Raw genomic sequence first — 22,477 nt, forward strand, 5'->3', positions numbered from 1 at the left:
ACGCGATCGCCAGGAAATCGCCTGAAAATGGTGCAAACTACGCATTTGGGCGATTTGCGTTAATCCCCAGCGATTAACCCAAATCACCCAAGTAAGAACGGGCCCATAGGGTATCATAGCACTAGCAGTTTCAAAAGCGCTAGCGCTTAAGCGTTTTGCCAAAATCGCCGGCAAAACGCTCTAGTGTGAATGGGCCCTTAGGCCAGGTCTATAAACAGGTCTAAAACATTACACCAAACCATCAGTAGACTAAAAACTATCTGTAGACTAGTCTAAACTGCTTAGTGAATTGAGGTCTATGTTTAATATTTTATTGTGACATGTTGCGCAAGGGAGCATCCCTGCTTTATCAAGCATAAATGAATGTAACAGTTAAGGCAGATTTTCTAAAAAAAAAAGGCAATTGTAGTTCTGATGCATTTTTTCTGTTTGGATTGAGGCTAACATAGTGAAAAAAATCGCAAAACGTGTTTCCAATTGCATTTTGTTGGTGTGAAAAAACAGAGGTCACATAAGCACATATTTTAGGCATGTTAGTCTAGAAAGTACGTAGACTTTTTCGGTTTTTAAAATTGTATTGTTTTATTTACATAAGCAGTGTTGGCACAGGATGATAGTTATATTGTACTAAAGTGTTCATTTGTTAAATGTGCACAGATTATTTTTTGAAATATTTGTAAAGGTACCAATTAACGGTACAATATTTTCTTCAGATTCCATCATTCAACGCACTTTTTATGATCGAATTTTATAGAAAGCTGCGCTGTGTGTGGCACAAATCATTGTGAAATGCTTCTTTGGTCGATTCGAAAAGGTAAAAAAAAATCAATCAATCCGAAAGTTGGATTTTATGATCAAATCAGAATGAAAAATCTTCTTAAGTTGTTCTGTTAATGGGAACAATCGATAATTGCCTTCTGATTCATTTTGATCGTTCAAATCGCATAAAAAAAAAATAGAAAAAAATTTGTAGCGTTAAGGGGCACCTTGAGAATCATAAAAAAAAGGTTGGATATAGGATTACAACATAGGTATAATTATGGCAAACACTAAAAATTGCACACACAATATATATCTGCATTTATTCAAGTATCCTCCCACCCATCCCATGCTATACAACAGCAATGAATGGAGGCTCCATGTCAACATGTATGTGAGGGCTGATGAACACCAAGAGCTTGCACTTTGAAAAGCGCTTGGCTAATGTATTTCAATGGGATGGTGCACACCAGAGCAATTCGTTTTTTCCCCAAACGCGGGTCCTGCAGTATTTTTGCTGATTTCTGGGGCGATGCAGCCTCAATGTTAAGTATAGGAAAGTGGAAAACCGCTCTAAAAAGCGATAGATCAGAGCGATTTTACAACCATTTTGTTACAGAAGCTGTTCAGTTACAGCTCTACTGTAACAAAATATAAAAACCGGTACACCAAAGCACTCCAAAAAACACAAGACATACTTAGAAAATCGCTAGGCACATGCCTAAAATGCACTTCAAAAAGCGATATGCGTTTGCTTTTACGCTAGAGGTTTTTGGTGTGCACTGCCCCTCACAATGCAAAAAAGGAGAGAGAGAGTGGTTGTCTATCGTGCTTTACACATTCTTGTAGCCACGCTTTCAGCCAGTGGTGGAGGGGGGTTAGTTTTAGAATCTGACACACACCAGATTCTTCACAAAACTGCGTACGACACCAACTCCACTTTGATGGGACACTGTAAGGTATAGCTGGGGGACAGGGGAAAAGAGAAGGAAAAAAATAAATTAAAAAAAGGCTACAATAATATGTCATCCCTACGTCACTCCTCTCTCTTACAGGGCTTCTGGAAAATGTTAGCTTAGGCCCAGCGCACACCAAAACCGCTAGCAGATCCTCAAAACGCTAGAGGTTTTTGGAGCAGATTTCAGAGCGATTCTAGGCATGTTTAGAGACGTTTTCTACACATGTCTAGCGTTTTTGGGAGCGTTTTTGTGTAGCAGATTACAAATATTGTTACAGTAAAAGCTGTTACTGAACAGCTTCTGTAACACAAATGCCTGGAAAACCGCTCTGATCTAGCGTTTTCCAGAGCGGTTTGCGTTTTCCCTATACTTTGAGGCAGAAACGCTTCTGCAAACCGCAAACGTGCTGCAGGGGGCACGTTTGCGGTTTGCTAAAAACCTCAAACCGCTGGTGTGCACCATCCCATTGAAATAAATTAGCCAAGCGTTTTCACCGGCGGATGCGGTTGGCGGATCGCTGCTAAAACCGCTTGATGTGCACTGGGCCTTAGATAGTTGCCCATACCTTCCAGAGAATGCATATGCACTGAATGAAGTGGATTGGTGAAGATGATCACATGGCCTCCCAAGCAGTTGTAGTGAAAGCTGGGTCACAATGAGGCCAACTAACAAAAGCATCTCCAGAAATCTCTTAGGCTCCGTTCACGCCTAAAACCGCTAAACGCCGGCGATTAACGCAGAAAAATCACTAGGTCACTGTAGGGGTTTGGGAGCGATCGCAATTAGCGGTTCTATACATGCTAATCGCGATTGCTCCGGAATCGCCGGCAAACCCCTGCATGAAACACATTTGCAAATGCGGCAGTGAGAACACTGCCATAGTGTTACATTACATATGCTAGCGGTTTGCCTTAAGCGGAAATCGCGTGATTCCCGCTCAAGTGTGAATGGACCCTAAAGGTGCAGTGACATCACACTATGCACTTTGTGCTGTGTTATAACTAAGGGCTCAGCCACAATATAAGTGCTTTTCTGAGTGCTTGTGATTGATTAGCGCTTTCCGAGCGCTTTTTAAAAATCGCTCCCATTCACTTTCATTAAAATCACCACAATCGCATATGAAAAAAAATTGATGCGATTTTTATGAAAGTGAATAGTAGCGATTTTTAAAAAGCGCTCAAAGCACTAATCAATTGCAAGCGCTCAGAAAAGCGCGTATAGTAAGGCTGAGCCCTAAGTCATTATCGCACAGCAACACACTGCAGTAATCCCATTCACACCATCATGTTGGCTCCACGGCATACTGGGCTCAACCATAATAAAGTGAGCTCAGCTATGCGCTACCAGGCTACATAGGCGTTACGCCCCAATGGCAATGAGGTGCCAACCGTTGTGCGCGTTAAGGGAGCCACTAATTCTTAAATCCGTTGTGAGGCACATCCATATGCATCCAATGTGAATTTACCCTAAACATCTTTAGTGGGCTACCCATAAGTGATGCACCAAACCTGGACTGACTTAAAGCAGACCCAAACCAAACATTTTTTTTTATTAAAAATATTTAGTTGCACCACTCTGACACATAAAAAGATAAATAAACACTCCTTCAAGCCTATGAGCATTTCAGTGCATGCTTTTCACCCTTCTCTTTTTATATCTAGGGTTATACTGGGGGCAGCCATTAGCAATTCCTCCATTGCTGGACACCACCTACTCCACCAGTTTGCCGGAAAAATCCTGGCAATTTGAAAAGAAGGGAGGGGTTTCTTACAATAAATTTAAAATATTTTATATTTGTCATCATGCAGCTGAAAAAAGGCTGCTATTATTATAAATTTAGAAAATAGGTTTTATTTCTGAAATATTGTATTTTTGATTTGGGTCCACTTTAACTGAAAATTGTCCATCAAGAGCTTATGGTACGTACACACTTGCGAGTATGGTCGTTTGAAACAGCAGCTTGACGATCAGTCTGCCGACAATCGGTTAAAGAACTTTACCAAACGATCATTAAGTACGACGCCGAACGAACAATATCAGCACTATGAGAAAATCCAACAGGACGGATCGTATCGAGCGACAATCGGTTAAAACTATAGTGTGTACAGTTATCTGCCGAGAACGATCGTTACAAGGGCCAATGCGCCTGCGTTGGATTTTGCCCAGCTTCCGTACTTCCTGTGTAGCGCGACCCGTAAAGATTGTTACATTACAAATTTCAAATAAACTTTGTTTTCAAGTTAACTATCATATTTTTATCTGTTGTAACTCTCTTTCAGGGTTTTGGTTTTTTTTATGTTATATAAATATGTACGCAACATTTCCCTCTGATCGTTCTTTTCTGCGAGAACGATCGTTAAAATGCGTATCATGATTGCTGCATCCCATCGTTGCATTCCAATCGTTCCAATATTGTTCGTCTGGTAACTATCGTTCCTTGCAAACGATCGTTATTGCAAGTGTGTACGTAGCATTAGTGTGTACCATTCTCACCTGGGCCATATCAGATCATAAGGCGGGTAGCTCACTGGTATGTAAATTAGCCCCTGATATTATGGTGCCTGCAGCACAAACTCAGATAATTACTTTTTTTTTTTTTTTTTTTTTTATAAATTCAATCAAGTCTCTAATTTTATTAGAACTAAAATAAAAAAACACTTATCAACCCCCACTATGTTTCAATATGACCCAGGTGAGGTTTGCAGTCTTTTGCCATGTTACAGAGGACAGATTTCAGAAAGGCGAGTATTGGTGAGGATCTTATGATATCCCCACTGGAGAGGCTCAGGGATCTCTGGAGGAGTTTCTGTAGATCAGTTCTAGGGTTTCCAGCTTCAGGAAAGGTACATAGAGCAGAGGTGCATGTTGTTGCCTTCGGAGGGCGCTCCACGCACATACTCGCACACCTCAGAGAAGACACAGTATTTCAGGAAGACACGGTGTTTGCCCATTGTGCCGGGATTGACGTCACGGCTCAGGATGTAGATGCCGTCATTGTGCAGGGCGCAGCAGATGCTCAGCCCCGACTTTGAGGTGTTGACCTTGAGACATGTCCACTCTCGGGTCCGGGTGCTGTAGGAGTGTACACTCAAAGAGTCTTCACTCTGTCCCGAATGGTTGTCTCGTATAAATCCTCCCACCAGGTACAAAGTCTCTTCTATGGACACCATCTGCTGCTTCCGGACGTGGTGGCGCCAGATGTCAAACACTGACCACTGATCGGCTGAGGGGCAGTAACGCAACACGCTGAGATTCCGCCCTGCATGGTGGAGAATTGGAGAAGAGTTATTGCTCATAATTAGCGGCTGTCATAAAATGTGATTAATCGGCTGCTGATTAATTAACTGCCAGCTTCTGAAACAATATTTTCCATTTTGTTTTATGATCACTACATCACTAACCATTCTTAAAGCCTAACTCATCACAAAATGTTTTCTTAGTCCCGCACAGCACTCTGTGGCAGAGCTTGAATTTATCAAAGTACCTTAACCTTAAAGGACTTCCGATGCGAAAATTAAAAACGACTTTCTACTCACCTGGGGCTTCTTCTAGCCCCGGGCAGTAGTCTCAGTCCCTTGCCGCAGCTCTGGTCCTCTTCGGTGCCCCCGCTAGCCGCCTACAATGAGGGCGACCCGCTGGCGGGGGTCGGCTCTTCTGCACCGGCGTGTCTGTGTCATCTGGCGCATACTGCGCAGTACCCGCCAGAAGATGTAGATGCTCGGGCACGAGTGCCTGCACAGGCGCAGAAGAGTCGACCCCGCCGGCGGGTTGCCATCATTGCGAACGGTCAACTCGCAATAACAACCCGTCAGCGAGGTCGACTCTTCTGCGCCTGCGCAGGCACTCGTGCCCGCACATCTACATCTTCTGGTGGGTACTGCGTAGTCATGTAGTATGAGAGCCATACCTACACAGTCTATTCTATGGAGCTGAACTCCCCATCAGATAAAAATCTTTGCAAGATGCTGCACACAAAGATGCTGTACACATGCAACAGATCAGTATCTGCAAAAGATCAGTTCGTGCAAAAGATCCGTTTCTGCAAACCGCATTCATAGTCTATGATATCTGCAGATCTCATACACACCTTGTTTAACGGACAATTATCTGTAGACCAGATCCACCAGGTTGCATCTTCAGATCGGCAGATAATTGTCTGCAGATGAATGTCCATTAAACAAGGTGTGTATGAGATCTGCAGATATCATAGACTATGAATGCACTTTGCAGGAACGGATCTTTTGCAGGAATTGATCTTTTGCAGACACTGATCTGTTGCATGTGTACAGCATCTTTGTGTGCAGCATCTTGCAAAGATTTTTATCTGATGGGGAGTTCAGCTCCATAGAATAGACTGTGTAGAGCATGGCTTTCATACTACATGAAAGGGGGGTAAAATTGGTCTGTGATCTTTCATTTTCCAAAGACTTTTATCTGACGTGTGTACGCACCTTTAGTGTCTCTGGGGTTTGTATATTTGTTTATTGCGATAGGTTTTAATGTTGGGGTATAACCAGGGGGGTACAGTGGTGGGATATGTACGGAGCAGGGGGTTCGATATGATCACTAGGTATAAAGGTCCCTCACGGCCCATTAATTGACTCTATGGGGGGGGGGGGTTTGAGGAGGGGTACGTCCTCCTAGGGGGAAGGTAATAGGAAATGGAGACTAGGAGACAAGAGGGGATGGGGTGAGGATCTGGTGCCCTGTAGTAAGGTTAGAGGGTCCTATTGGGGCCAGATATCGGTATCCTCATCGCTTAGATGAAATAGTGTTGCGGTGGGAGGATAGGAAGATGAGCCGCAGCTCTCTGAGTACTATCCCTTAGTGGGGATCATGCTGGTGGTGGGGTGGATGCGAGGATCCAATAGCCTCGTGAGTAGTGCTAGGTAGAACGGGGATGTTTTATCCCAGAGGCAGGGGTATGTGACCGCCTGGGGTCCCGTGTGAGGGATGTAGAGGAAACAGGGGTGTAGCCGGTGTTAAATTGTCTCTTACCTGTGAGACAGACGTCCCGATCCAGGGCGCCTTAGAAGAGCACACAGGATTCCGGCTCAGATAAAATAGCCGCACTCCTAGGAATCCTGACGTCACCGCGCGCGGGGAGTGCACTACGTAGCGCCGGCAACGTCAGTGGAAGAGGGACGGTGGCCTGTGTGGGTCACGATAGATGGTGGTGCAGGGGAGGTGCTCCTTAGTTGCTAGGTGATGGCCGGGGGGGAGTGAAAGGCTGAGGGCATATAGGAGATACACTAAGGCCGTATTTCCCAGTTGGAAAGTGGGTTGCATCTCATAAGACTAGGGAGGGGAGGGTGTGGAACAGGAGGGAAAGGGTGGGGGAATGGACAATAGGGGGGAGGGAAAAAGGGGGGGGAGAGAAAAGGGAAGGGTTATATGAAATGGGGGGGGGGGGGAAGGACTAGGTAGGGTAAAGGGGGGCCCGGGCCAACCAAGTCGACACCGAGGGAGGGAGTGAAGGGGAAAGGGACAAAGTGGGGAAGAAAAGGGGAGGGGGAGGACAGGAAGGGTGGCACAGAAGAACCTGGGATGGGGGGTGGGCAAGGGGTGGAAATAAGTTTTGGTTGGAATGGTCAGTCTAGATTCCCCGGGAAGACTCTGGTAGCAATATTTAAAAGTTGTGTTCCAGACAAACATTAAGGCCTCCAGGTTGTAGGGTGTTTAGTCAAAACACCCAATACATTTCCCTACTTCTCAGTTTCCCATGTCGGTACTGGGTTTCTCCTGAGAAGTGTTCGATAGGGCAAATGTAGGTCCGGTCTATGTTTTGGTTGTGGTACAATTTAAAGTGTCTTGATAGGCCGTGTTTCATAAATCCATTCTCTATGTTTCGCCTAGGTTGTCCCCATCTGGTTCTCAGGGGTTGGGTGGTGCGGCCTACATATTGAAGCCCGCATGGGCATGTCACCACATAAATGACAAAGTGTGAGGTACAGTCCATCCTGTGTTTAATTATGAAGTTTTCTCCGTTGGTCGTGGATTGGAGTTCGTACTTTCCTACTTGAATCCTGCTACAGCATAGGCATCTTGGTTGGTTGCAATGGGCTACAGTTCCTTGGTTGTAATTTTTCTGGGTATTTGTCTCGTTTGTTGTCATGTTTCTAATTTTGCTAGGGGCTAGTTGTGTTTTAAGGTTCTTGGCTCTCCGGAAAGTGCATTTGGGTTTTTCCTCTAAGTCTTTTTTGAGATAGGGGTCTTTTTGTAGCAGGGTCCAATGTTTATTCAGGATGGATTTGATTATGTTGACTTGAGAATCTGGTGATAAAGTTGGGTTCATCCTGTGTTGGCTTCTTCTGTTTAGTATTTATTTGTAATAGGTTGCTGCGATCTGTTCTCCTCGCTTTCTTCATTGCTTCTTTGACCAACTTGCTGGGGAAGTGTTTCTCCTTGAACTTGTGAGTCAGGACTTTTGCTTGTTTATCGAAGACTCTAATGTCAGTACAGTTTTTTCTAATCCTTAGAAATTGTCCAAAGGGTATGTTTGTCTTCCAAGCTTTGTAGTGACTACTTTTGTAGTCTATGTAGGAGTTAGAATCTACATTCTTGAAGTGGTTTCTGGATTTGATGATATGATTTTCGTGGTATAGAACCACATCTGGGTACTCAATCTCGAGTTCACTGTGGTTTGACGTAAAGGTAATGCCCCAATCGTTATCATTCAGGTAGTCCTTGAATGCACCTATGGATGTAGTATCTCCATCCCATATTAAAATCAGATCGTCAATATATCTCTTATAAAAAAATAACATTATTCGCAAAAGGATTAGTGAGTCCCAATAGCAGCTGTTCCAAAAGACCCATGGTCAAATTAGCATAGCTGGGCGCAAAGCCCGCCCCCATGGCTGTGCCCCTCTTTTGTAAAAATATGGTCCCCATGAATTGGAAAAAATTATGACTAAGTATAAATGCTATAGCTTGTATCAGGAAGAACTTCTGATTGGTAGGTAATTTTTCGTCGAGTGTGAGGAAATGCCAGACGGCTGCTAGGCCGATTCGATGGTGAATGTTGGAGTAAAGCGCTGTGACGTCTAAAGTAACCCATTTGTAGCCTTTTTTCCACTGTATCTTTTCTAGTTCGATTAGTAAGTTAGTTGAGTCTTTTAGGTAGGACGGTAATGACCGGACATAGGGTTGCAGGTGTAGGTCCACCAATTGCAATAGATGTGAGGTGAGGGATCCTATGCCTGCTATGATTGGGCGTCCTGGAGGGTTGTTTAAGGTCTTATGTATCTTTGGCAGGTGGTAAAAGTGCGCTAATTTTGGGTTGGATATCCTAATATATTCCTTCTCATTCTTGTTGATGATTCCCTCTTTGAAAGCCCATGTTATGAGTTTGTTCAATTGTCCGGAATATTCCTTAGACGGATCTTCTCTTAGTATTTCGTAGTATTCTTTATCGTCCAGAATTCTGTTTGCTTCTTTCAGGTAATATATTCTGTCCATTATCACTATTCCTCCCCCTTTGTCTGCTGCCTTGATCACAATATCTTTGTTGGTTTCCAGCTTTTTTATTGCTATCTTTTCTGTTTTCGTTAGATTTTGAGTTGTGTTGTCCTTCTCCATCTTCTTGAAATCGTCCAGAACTTGTTCATAGAAACTCTATAAAGGGTCCCCTATGGCTAGTGGGGTAGAAAGTGGATTTATTTTTCAGTTTGGTGTGTATATATATATATATATATATATATATATATATATATATATATATATATATATATATATATATATATATATATATATATATATATATATATATATATATATATATCGAGAGAGAGCTATGTCCTCATGATCTATAACGGTCGTTGGTTCTCCATTTTCTGTATCTAGAATGGAGTCACAATTTGGTCTTTTGTGCAAGTTTGTCCTTTTAGGGTCTTCATTGTGAAGTACCTCTTCAGAGTGAGTTTCCTAGTGAATGAATTTAGATCTATGAATAAATCGTACAGGTTTGATGGTTTAATCGGACAAAAAGAGAGTCCTTTACTTAATACATTTTCTTCTGTATGATTGAGGATATATGAAGATAAATTGAATATTGGTTTTTTGCTACTGTTTTCTTCCAGCTTAGTCTGGTTTCTTAGATGGAACGTTTTCTGTTTGCCTTTTTTGCCCCCTCTCTTTACCCTCTTTCTTGGTTTGGTGCTGGTCTTTTCGCCGTTCTTATAGGTGATGATATTGTGAGCGATGTCAGGAAATTCAGTGGATCTGTTAATTTTGGTCGTAGAGGAGGTGTTTTTCCCATCACTGTTGGTAACTCTAAAAAAGAAGATGAAGAGGTATTGCTTGTGAGGTTAGACCCTGAGCTACTGTTAGACTCCGGTGCTGGGGAGTAGTAATCAGTGATCCTCAAACCCCCCCCATAGAGTCAATTAATGGGCCCTGAAGGACCTTTATACCTAGTGATCATATCGAACCCCCTGCTCCGTACATATCCCACCACTGTGCCCCCCTGGTTATACCCCAACATTAAAACCTATCGCAATAAATATACAAACCCCAGAGACACTAACGATACTATTCTTGCATGTTTCACATATTAAACAGACACTGAAGCGAGACTAAATCTCGCTTCAGCTCTCATATATAGCAGGGGCACGTGTGCCCCTGCTAAAACGCCGCTATCCCGCGGCTTAACGGGGGTCCCTTCACCCCCAACCCACCCCCCGCAATACTTGGTCGTAAAATGGTCGCTGGCTGTCTCTTCCTGGAGGCAGGGCTAACGGCTGCAGCCCTGCCTCCCAGCGCGTCTATCAGACGCGCATCGCCGCCTCTCCCCCGCCCCTCTCAGTGAAGGAAGACTGAGAGGGGCGGGGGAGAGGCGGAGATACGCGTCTGACAGACGCGCATGGGGCAGGGCTGCGGCGGTTAGCCCTGCCCCAACCAGGAAGCGCTCCCCCACTGCACGGAGGGGGTTTGGGGGGACAGGGACCCCCGTTAAGCCGCGCTATAGCGGCGTTTTAGCAGGGGCACGCATGCCCCTGCTAGCTATGAGGTCTGAAGCGAGATTTATTCTCGCTTCAGACTCTCTTTAAGTTAATGATCAAATAAGCTTTACTATATACATGCATCTATATATATTTTTGTGTATACTCTTATGTATAGGTCTTTATTTACCTGATGTCATTATAGTATACTAATATATTTTATATATAAATTCTTTATTGTCATATTTTGACTGCCTTTGCAGATATATGCCCACACTTTAGTGTTATTGTTACCTTATCAGTTAGAGATACGGTGTTATAGATTCTGAGCATTGCCTTCTTGATTTTAAGGGCACATCTACTGACCTGATGAAGCGTTGTCAAATTGTGCCATATTAAATAAAGCCTGAGAAGTTTCTTATTGCAACTACCCTACGTGTGAGTGTGACTTCCACAGGGTACGCTAACCAATATTCTATTATATCTGAAGTACAAGTCTTAACCTGCCTGGCGTTCTATTAAGATCGCCAGGCAGGCTGCGGGAGGGTTTTTTTTGAATAAAAAAAAAACTATTTCATGCAGCCAACTGAAAGTTGGCTGCATGAAAGCCCACTAGAGGGCGCTCCGGAGGCGTTCTTCCGATCGCCTCCGGCGCCCAGAATAAACAAGGAAGGCCGCAATGAGCGGCCTTCCTTGTTTTGCTTATATCGTCGCCATAGCGACGAGCGGAGTGACGTCATCGACGTCAGCCGACGTCCTGACGTCAGCCGCCTCCGATCCAGCCCTTAGCGCTGGCCGGAACTTTTTGTTCCGGCTACGCTGGGCTCAGGCGGCTGGGGGGACCCTCTTTCGCCGCTGCTCGCGGCGGATCGCCGCAGAGCGGCGGCGATCAGGCAGCACATGCGGCTGGCAAAGTGCCGGCTGCGTGTGCTGCACTTTATTTGAGCCAAATCGGCCCAGCAGGGCCTGAGCGGCAGGCTCCGGCGGTACTGGACAAGCTGAGCTCGTCCAGACCGCCCAGCAGGTTAAGATACAGACTACTTGCCCGGGCGCCTCCTAACTCCCTCTATCCCTTGTTACTATGGTGCCTTCTGAATTGTAAACAGATGAGTACCCCTTTATAAGAAGGATACTTCTAATACTCAAAGTCCCAGTCTGGATACAGTTTTTTATTGCATTTGATAGAACATTACTTTGAATGAATTCTGTATAAAAAAAATGGACGGTATCCTAAAAGAGCCCTATAACAATTTTTGTTAGTGACAACAACTAAAGCATATCTCATACAATGCTCAAACCCCTTCAAGCTTTACAAGCACACTGTAACGATCGGTGTCAACACACCAGGGCTGTGGAGTCGGAGTCGTGGAGTCGGAGTCGTGGAGTTGGAGTCGTGGAGTCGGGCAATTTTGGGTGCCTGGAGTCGGAGTCGGGAAAAAATGCACCGACTCCGACTCCGAATGAATTTGTAACTGTAATTAAAATAGAAAATATGATAAAATGTTCTATTTCTCAGATAATAGTCATTAAAAATAATGTATATATACAGTAATAGCTGTGCTTAGTCCACAAAAATGAAATAAACCAATCAAAATTAGTTAATTGTGCTGCTTCAATAAAGCAGTCCCCGTATTTTTAAGGTCAGATATACATATCTGATTGTGACTGTATATATGATGTGTACACAGGAACCTCTTATATATACTAAATAACATCTATGCTGTAAGAATAAAGCCTGATGTGTAGCCATGTCACTAATAGAGATGGTCAATGAGATGGAAATAATTCTGCATTGATGCTGATTTATGCAAATGTATGCACTCCCTTTGCTGATGAAATAAAATAATTTGATATGTTATTAAAATTTGGTTTGGTGACTACAAATTAAAGGGTAACTGAGACGGATGAAAAGTAAAGTTTTATACATACCTGGGGCTTCCTCCAGCCCCCTTCAGGCTAATCAGTCCCTCAGGGAATCTACTGAAAATGCTGTGCACATTGAACACAGAGGTGTTGTCTGTTTACAATCTCCTCATTCCCCTGCAGAGTACCTGCAGATCATTCTTACATGCACCCACACTTGATAGATATTCTTTGTTCCGGTTGTACCTTTTACAAGTACTCTTACCAAGGATTAGTTTTAGTCTAAAGGGAATAAATATAGTAGTCTACATATCCTTCTCACTTCAGTTGTCTTGTAAAATTCCTAAGCGTTGGCAGTTAAGAGACGAATTTCATGTTACATACTTTTAATCAACAAAATTGTAATATGCAAATTAGAGGAGTCGGAGTCGTGGAGTCAGAGTCGGAGTCGGTGGAATCCTAAACTGAGGAGTCTGAGTCGGTGGATTTTTGGACCGACTCCACAGCCCTGCAACACACAGAGAAAATCTGATTACTGGTGATCTGCAGCATCACCAAGAATACAGATATATACCTGATTATTGATGATCTGCAGAATCACCAATAATACAAGTATGACTAACCTCTGGACACCTAAAACAGCGATAACAATAATGACAATGTCAAAACACAACATTGTGGAAATGTCCACCACACAGCGATTCCTCAAAGGTGTGGTTACCTCTGAATGGGAACCCCGTATGTGAGATCCTCTAAAAAGCTGGAAGAGAAGTCTCAGCCTCTAGCAGTAACAATCTGCTAGGGCAAGCATCTCAGAGGCAAGCCTCAGAGATAGCCCACCAGTGGGAGACGTTCCACTGGAGGGAGAAAGGTCAGACAAGCAGAGGTTCGGCAACAGAGAGACGGCAGCAGTACAGGAACGGAAGGCTGATTCAGAGTCGGTAAACAGGCAGGGTCGGCAACTTTGAATCAGATAGGCAGAGGTACAAGATCGATAAGAGAAGAGAGTAGTCAGGGATAGCCAGAGTCAAGACACAGGTAAATATACAATACAATCCTAAACTGAGGTGTGACGTCCTTGGTATCAACACCTAGGAACTGAACTAAGGTCTGAGCGTTTACACCTAAGTATTCACGACAGCAGACGAGGAGCAACGAGTAGCTCCTTATATGCTGGGAGCCCTTCTGCAGCGCCGCCCAGCCAATCCAACAGCTAACTGGAGTCAGCTGACCGGCGAGTCAGCTGACTCTCAGTCTAGCTGCATAAAAGGTCCTGCCGCCGGGCGCGCGCACGCGTAATGCATGCCCTGTGTGCGGCCGAAGGACCTGTGTGGGATAGCGAGGCGGGGACCACTGCCAGCTGATACGCGGAGACGGCGTCCATGCCGCTCTCCGCCGCAGCGGTATCCCCGCCGCCTGTTACAGTACCCTCCCCCTTGAGGAGTGGACTCCGGACACCTACATGGTTTCTCAGGATGTAACCTCTTCCTTAGTTTCTCAGCATGCATGCGATCCTCTGGTACCCAAGATCTGTCTTCCACACCATACCCCTTCCAATGGACCAGATACTGCACAGAATTCTGTACCAGCTGGGAATCCAAAATTTTTTCAACCTCATACTCTGTCTGGCCCTCTACTACCACTGGGGGGGGGGGGGGGGGAGGAATCCACATACACTGCCGGCTTCAATAAAGAGACATGGAATGATCTCCCACTTCTCATGCTGGCTGGGAGATCAATCACATAAGAGACATCATTGATATTTTTGGCCACCGGATAAGGCCCTATGAACCTGGGACCTAACTTGGTGGACAGTTGTCTGAGTGCCAAATGTCTCGTCGACACCCACACCATGACTCCAGGAGCAAAGTGCCACTCAACAGACCGTCTCGTCGGCCTGTTTCTTCTGGTTCTGAAAGGCTACTCCTAAATTTTTCTTCACCTGTCCCCAAAGCTCCTTCAAAACCTTCTGCCAATCTTCCAGGGCTGGGAGGGGAGAGGAACACACCGGCAATGGGGAAAATTGAGGAGATCTTCCTGATACAACCTGAAAAGGGGACAAGCCCGTTGAAGAGCTTTTCAGGTTGTTGTGTGCAAATTCTGCAAAGGGTAAAAACTTGACCCATTCTGTTTGCGCATCTGTCACATAGCATCTAAGGAATTGTTCCAGTGCCTGATTAACCCTTTCGGTCTGCCCGTTGGTCTGTGGGTGATACCCAGATGAAAAGGACAGGTTCATATCTAAACTACGGCAAAAATCCCTCCAAAACTTCGATACAAATTGGACTCCTCTATCAGAAACCACATCATCCGGGATTCCATGTAACCGGAAGATGTGTTGTACGAAGAAATCTGCTAACTCTTGAGCGGAAGGAAATCCTTTAAGAGGAACAAAATGGGCCATTTTGCTGAACCTGTCTACGATCACCCATATAACAGTCATACCCTCGGACCTGGGGAGCTCGCCGACAAAGTCCATGGACAGGTGGGTCCATGGTTCACTTGGCACTGGCAAGGATTGTAGGGTACCCACCGGAGCCTGGCGAGAAGGTTTTCTCCTGGCACACACAACACACTCTCTGACAAATTCTTTGCAATCCGAGGCCAATGAAGGCCACCAAACACACCTCGTGAGCAGATCCAGAGTGCAAATGACCCCAGGGTGACCTGCGTTCTTATGGGCATGGAACAGCTGCATGATCTGTAATCGGAATGGAAGTGGAACAAAGAGAACCCCTTCCGGTTTCCCTCCCGGGGTATCTAGTTGTTGTTAGGTAGCTAATGTGACTGCCCAATCCTCCCAGGTCTCAATGGCCGCTAGCACCACCTTGCGAGGTAGAATGTTCTCGGGAAGTGCAGGCTGAGCTGTCTCAGGCTCGAAACATCTGGATAGAGCATCTGCTTTGACGTTCTTAGAACCTGGAGTGTACGTGATGACAAATCTGAAACGTGAGAAAAATAAGGACCAGCGGGCCTGACGAGGGGTAAGCCTCTTGGCCCCCTCAATGTACTCCAAGTTCTTATGGTCAGTATATACAATAATAGTGTGTTCAGCACCTTCCAGCCAATGACGCCATTCCTGGAAGGCTAGCTTGATGGCAAGGAGTTCCCTGTTGCCCACATCGTAGTTTCTCTCAGCAGGGGAAAACCTGCGTGAGAAATAGGCACAAGGATGTGTCTTGCCCTGCAGACCCGAGCGTTGAGACAACACAGCCCCCACCCCGATTTCTGAGGCATCTACCTCAACCATGAAGGGGAGAGTGACATCGACATGTCTCAGTATGGGTGCAGAGCAAAATAATTTCTTCAGGGTATCGAAGACTGCCTGGGCCTCCGATGACCAATGATATGAGTGAACCCCTTTCTTGGTAAGACTGGTAAGAGGGGCTACTACCGAAGAAAATCCCGATGAATCTCCGGTAGTAGTTGGCAAAACCGAGGAATCTCTGAAGTGCCTTCAAGCCCACCGGTTGAGGCCACTCCAAGACAACAGAGACCTTTTCTGGGTCCATAGATAGACCTGAAGTCGAAATAATATACCCCAGGAAAGGAATTTGAGTGACCTCAAAGAGACACTTCTCTAGTTTTGCATACAGTGAATTCTGTCTCAATTTCTCTAATACAAACTTGACATGTCGTCGATGCTCTCCCAGGTTTGGAGAGAAAATCAGTATAAATATCATCAAGATAAACTAAGACAAATTTTCCCAGTACTTCCCTGAAAACCTCGTTTATTAACTCCTGGAAGACGGCCGGGGCGTTACACAACCCGAAGGGCATAACTAGGTACTCGTAATGCCCGTCGGGCGTGTTGAAGGCCGTCTTCCACTCGTCAACGTCCCTGATGCGTACCAGGTTGTATGCCCCACGTCCAATTTTGAAAAAATACTGGCATTGGTTATCTGAGCAAAAAGATCATCTATCAGAGGCAAAGGGCAGCGATTCTTTACGGTGATCTTGTTTAGACCTCTAATCAACACACCGTCTAAGACCACCGTCTTTCTTTTGTACAAAAAAGAATCCGTCCCCGGCCGGTGATCGGGAAGGACGGATAAAACCTTTTGCCAGATTTTCTTTAATGTACTCCCGCATGGCCAGCTTCTCTGGCCTTGACAAATTATAGAGATGCCCTCTAGGGGGCATACAACCCGATCTTAAGTCTATGGGACAGTCAAAACTCCGATGAGGTGGAAGTTTATCCGCGGACCTAGGACAGAACACGTCAGAATACTCAGCGTATTGTATCGGGACCCCTTTTCCCTCTAGCTTGGTGGCACAAATAGCAATTTTCTCTAGACAATGGCTATGACAATAAGATGACAAACTGAGCAACTGGCCTGAGGCCCAATCTATCTGCGGGGAGTGGAGTTGCAGCTATGGCATTCCGAGGACAATGGTGGAGATTGCCATGCGCAGAACAAGGAACTGTAAATTTTCTTTGTGTAGAACACCTATAGTGCAGGACAACATCGGAGTCTGAGAGAGAGGTTGTCTGTACTGTAATGGAGAGTCATCAATTGCGGTAACCACTATTTGTCGATCCAAAGGATGTATTGAAATTCCCAGCCCCTTCACAAACTCATAGTCTATAAAGTTGGCCGCTGACCCAGAGTCTATGAAGGCGTGAGTGCAAGTAGTCAAATTCCCCCAAGAAATGGAACACGGGAGGAGTAAACGATTATTCTTATTTAGAGGTAACCTCTGCTCGTCTAGGGTATTACCTCTAACTTTACCTAGACGGCAGCGTTTCCTGACTTCTTGGGGCAATTTTGAGCAATGTGGCCCTCCTCTTCACAATACAAACAAAGCCTCTCAGCCCTTCTGCGTTCTTTCTCGGCCTGTGTCAACCGGGAATGTCCGATTTGCATCAGTTCATCAGTAGATGGGGTAAGCGAAAAGGACGCATAAGAGAGTGCCCTTACTGCATTCTTTCCTCTTGATTGACGCTGATAACGTAACCGGCGGTCCACTCGCACCGCCAACGAAATAGCGTCATCGATGGACTTAGGTTCAGGATGTCCTAACATTAACTCGGAAACTGCGTCTGATAGGCCTGAAAGAAAGCAGTCTAACAAGGCGTAGGACCCCCACCTAGATGACACAGCCCACTTTCTAAATTCTGCCGCATAAACCTCAACCGAATCCCGACCCTGCTTGAGAGTTTTGAGCTTCCTCTTAGCAGTGATCGAGGCATCCGGATCATCATAAATTATAGCCATTGCCTTGAAAAATTCCTGAACTGAAGTTAATGCGGCATCTTCGGGTGGGAGACCATATGCCCAGGTTTGCGAGTCCCCGGATAATAAGGTCTTAATAAAAGTCACCCGTTGCTGCTCGGAACCTGATAAGCTTGGTCTTAACTCAAAATAGGACAAGACACGGTTGCGGAAGTTCTGGAAGTCAGACCTATGCCCTGAAAACTTCTCAGGTACTGACATAAGCAGATCTGTGACCGGAGGGGATTGCATTGTGGCAAAAGCCGTTTGCAATACCTGCACAGATCCAGATAGTTGAGTGATCTGGGTCTGTTGTGAATTAACCACCTCAATGAGATTATTAACCAAGGTGGTTAGAGTCTCGACCTGGCTGCTGTTCTGTAACGATCGGTGTCAACACACAGAGAGAATCTGATTACTGGTGATCTGCAGCATCACCAAGAATACAGATATATACCTGATTATTGATGATCTGCAGAATCACCAATAATACAAGTATGACTAACTTCTGGACACCTAAAACAGTGATAACAATAATGACAATGTCAAAACACAAGATCGTGGAAATGTCCACCACACAGCGATTCCTCAGAGGTGTGGTTACCTCTGAATGGGAACCCCGTATGTGAGATCCTCTAAAAAGCTAAAAAGAAGAGTCTCAGCCTCTAGCAGTAACAATCTGCTAGGGCAAGCGTCTCAAAGAGGCAAGCCTCAGAGATAACCCACCAGTGGGAGACGTTCCACTGGAGGGAGAAAGGTCAGACAAGCAGACGTTCGGCAACAGAGAGACGGCAGCAGTACAGGAATGGAAGGCTGATTCAGAGTCGGTAAACAGGCAGGGTCGGCAACTTTGAATCAGATAGGCAGAGGTACAAGATCGATAAGAGAAGAGAGTAGTCAGGGATAGCCAGAGTCAAGACACAGGTAAATATACAATACAATCCTAAACTGAGGTGTGACGTCCTTGGTATCAACACCTAGGAACTGAACTAAGGTCTGAGCGTTTACACCTAAGTATTCACGACAGCAGACGAGGAGCAACTGACACATAGCTCCTTATATGCTGGGAGCGCTTCTGCAGCGCCGCCCAGCCAATCCGACAGCTCACTGGAGTCAGCTGACCGGCGAGTCAGCTGACTCTGTCTAGCTGCATAAAAGGTCCTGCCGCCGGGCGCGCGCACGCGTAATGCATGCCCTATGTGCAGCCGAAGGACCTGTGTGGGATAGCGAGGCGGGGACCGCCGCCGGCTGATACGCGGAGACGGCGTCCATGCCGCTCTCCGCCGCGGCGGTATGCCAGCCGCCTGTTACACACACTAACACAGCACCAATCAGCTTAGTTCTAATGTATTTAATGCACTCCCCCCCCCCCCCCCCAAAAAAAGCACCTTACCTCGTGGTGTATATCCACCAACCACATAGATCATCCCCAGACTCTCACAGGCAGAGAATTCCACCAGGGGATCTGGGAGGGGAGCCACAAGGTTCCAAGTGTTTTGTGCTGGGTTAAAGGACTCCATGGTTTGTAGGGATTGTCCCCCAACCGCATAGAGCGATCCTCCTACCGCCAGCAGCCGGAAATTGTACCTAGAAAAAAAAAAAAAAGATCACGTGGTCAAGAAGTCCCACAAAAACCAAACACATTATTTCCTTCAGACACCTTGTGCAGAGCTGAAGAGTAATGGGTATATAAAGCCCTGTAAAGAGCTAAATAAAACTTGGACTTAAAGGACATCCGAGGTGAAAATAAACTGATGAGAAAAACAATTGTATCTATCCTCCTTCTCCTAAAAAAAAATTTTTTTTTAGATATCCCACAGTTTCATTTTATATTTAAAACTAGTTTTTACTGTTTCATTGTCTGTTCTCAATTACACCTTCATTGAAGTATGCCGTAGCTCAAATCTATACATTTTTGACCCTCTTTAATTTCTTCTTTTCTGCTCTCAGAAGCCATTTACTGACAGGAAAGTGTTTTATGGCTATAATTACTTATCATTGAAGGTTATGCTATAGTCTGACCCACCCAGACCCGGACAGAAACTGTCACTTGCATACCTGATGTTTAGCCGTTTCAACGAGAAAAAGAAAAACAATTTTACACAGCCTCGATATTTGTGGGCTAGGCACTGACATACACATGTCTATCTCATCATTTCACATGTCACCTCAGTTGTCCTTGAAAGACCGCTACTGCTGAGGAGAATCCAGCATGTGTACAGCAGCCTTGACCCTCTCGGCTGCTCGGTCAGTAATCCTCCTGGCGGACCGCTTCGGCTGACTGACAGCTGAAGGCATTGTTCTCTCCACTCAACCCACCAACTATGTGACGTCATACCTGAGCACTCCGCCCCTCCATCGGAACAGAACATATAGTTACTATACTATAGTAGCCTCCTCAGAAGCAGCAGAGAGCTCCCGGGCCCGCTGCCAATTCTCCCCCTGGGTAAGCAGGTGTATCTTTTCATGTTATACACCACATGGATTCTCACACTTTAGCACGGGCGCTCTGGTTGTGCTGTTTTCAGGGTGCCCGCTCACAGTATGTACTTATTTATTCATTGTGTATGGTGTGTTCTTTGGACTTCATGGTGTTGTTGCTCCCAATATTCTCTTAGACAACCTCTGAGGCCCTCACAGAGCAGCTGTATTTGTACTGACATTAGATTACACACAGGTGCACTCTATTTAGTCATTAGCACTCATCAGGCAATGTCTATGGGCAACTGACTGCACTCAGACCAAAGGGGGCTGAATAATTACGCACACCCCACTTTGCAGTTATTGATTTGTAAAAAATGTGTGGAATCATGTATGATTTTCGTTCCACTTCTCACGTTTACACCACTCTGTATTGGTCTTTCACGTGGAATTCCAATAAAATTGATTCATGTTTGTGGCAGTGACAAAATGTGGAAAACTTCAAGGGGGCCAACTACTTTTGCAAACCACTGTATGTATTTTTTGCAAGGTGGTAGTGTGATTCACTGTAAAATGTTGTAGTCACCTTTATGCCTGCATATACCAGGTGGATGATTGAGGGATCATTGAATATAACTTTAATGCATTTATGGTTGGCAGGGGTCTTCACCGATTACAATTGGTGTTCTCTGGGAGACTGACGTTTTAATTGTTTTAATGGATCTAAGCTTGTGTATATTAAAGATACGTTGTTTCATGAAATACCAAAGTCATTCTGAATTATTATTGGATAGTGGCCCTGATTGGCTTTGCTTTTTTTTCTAGTTGTGTATATGGTTATGTTCCCAATAGCCAATGGGCACAATTTGTATGCACAGAGATGCACATTATTGAGGGTGCTCAAGTTTTTTTGTTGTATGCTTACAGCTTTAGAATAATATCTACCCGCTATTGGTTGTTTACCTGGACTACCACCTTACACTAGATAAAGCAATATTGCGAGGAGATCTTTAAAAATCTAATAATACATCCTAACAGGTGTTCCACCTACAATAGTCTTGATGCGGATGTAGAATAAAACCCCTCTAAGAATTCTTAGCCCATTATTATATTAATTTTAGCCATGCTGCAGTGATTTGAGCTGCTTTGTTAGTTCATATGGTTCTTATTCACTGACTTTAAGTTGTCTTTTCAAGTGTGTTTATCCCTGGATTTATTAGTCCAGAGGTCTGCTGATTATATTTATGCATTTTGGAAGATTTTTGTCTAGATTTGCAGCCATTGATAAGCATGATTTTGGCTATTGCCGCTGTTTTCTTGTTCATCTATTAAGGTATTTTTGCTTTTTATCCTTATTCTTGGTATGTTTCGGTTGTCATTTTTTCTATGTTTTTCTCTTCTTCTTCCTTCTTTTTTTATTTTTTGGAGAGTTGGTATTCTACCTTTATTTCACATGGTTAGTCCTTTTTTTACTTTAACCACTTCAGCCAGCAGGTATTTTCACCTTCAGGACAGAAGCAATTTTCCTCTGTTAGCCCTCCTCCTCACATTCATTTGCCAATAACTTTATCACTACGTAAATGATCTATATCACACGTAAATTATTTTTATTCCCCCACAAATTAAAGAGGACTTGTAACATAAAAAGTATCCCTGGATCCTATCAAGGCTTCCCACGTCCTCCTCCGTCCCACAGTGGTCTCGCTAGATGTCCCCAAACAGCGGGTATGTAAATATTTACCTTCCTGGCTCCAGCGCAAGCGCAGTAGCGGCTCTCTGATTGGGATCAGGCAGAAATAGCTGATCCCGGTCGGGTCCACTCTACTGCGCAGGTGCAAGTCGCCTGCGCAGTAGACCGGACCCGATTAGGATCGGCCATTTCTGCCTTAGCCCTTCAGGGAGCCGCTACTGCGCTGGAGCAGGTAAATATTGCAGTCAAAGCACAACAAATTGTCGGCTGTGGTTTTGGAGTGGCCCAGCGAGACCACCATGGGACAAAGACAGGGAAGCCTCCATAGGATCCAGGGGCACTTTTTTTTTTTGTTACAGATTCTCTTTAAAGGGAACCTTAACCTTAAAGGGAACCTTAAAGTGGTCTAACACCCAGCATTTCAACTTTGCTTTAAAAGATTGCTTACAGCTTATAAACTATTATGCCAGATTTTTTTTTTAGCAGAAATTCACTGAATGGATTAAACATGACATTTTAGTGCTGCATTTAGCTAGAAATTCTCCTCCGTGCTTGCTTGTTTAGTTACGAATGTATCTATCTACAATGTAACAAACAAACACTGCTCTGAGAGAACAAAGAGGGCTT

At 44.8% G+C, this 22,477-nt stretch overlaps 1 protein-coding gene across 1 annotated transcript in view; it reads right to left on the reverse strand.

Moving 5' to 3' along the window:
* Window positions 1-580: 580 nt before the first annotated feature.
* The window catches only part of KLHL42 (kelch like family member 42), a 35,813-nt gene continuing 13,916 nt past the window's right edge, over window positions 581-22,477 (reverse strand). The window contains exons 3-4 of the mRNA XM_068277643.1: window positions 19,133-19,322; window positions 581-4,977 (exon numbers count right to left, since the gene is read on the reverse strand). Of these exons, the coding sequence (XP_068133744.1) occupies window positions 4,553-4,977; window positions 19,133-19,322 (615 nt within the window). The 3' untranslated portion in view covers window positions 581-4,552. The remainder of the gene's footprint in view (window positions 4,978-19,132; window positions 19,323-22,477) is intronic.

The sequence above is a fragment of the Hyperolius riggenbachi genome, chromosome 3, assembly GCF_040937935.1.
Source record: "Hyperolius riggenbachi isolate aHypRig1 chromosome 3, aHypRig1.pri, whole genome shotgun sequence".
NCBI classification, from domain to species: Eukaryota; Metazoa; Chordata; class Amphibia; order Anura; family Hyperoliidae; genus Hyperolius; species Hyperolius riggenbachi.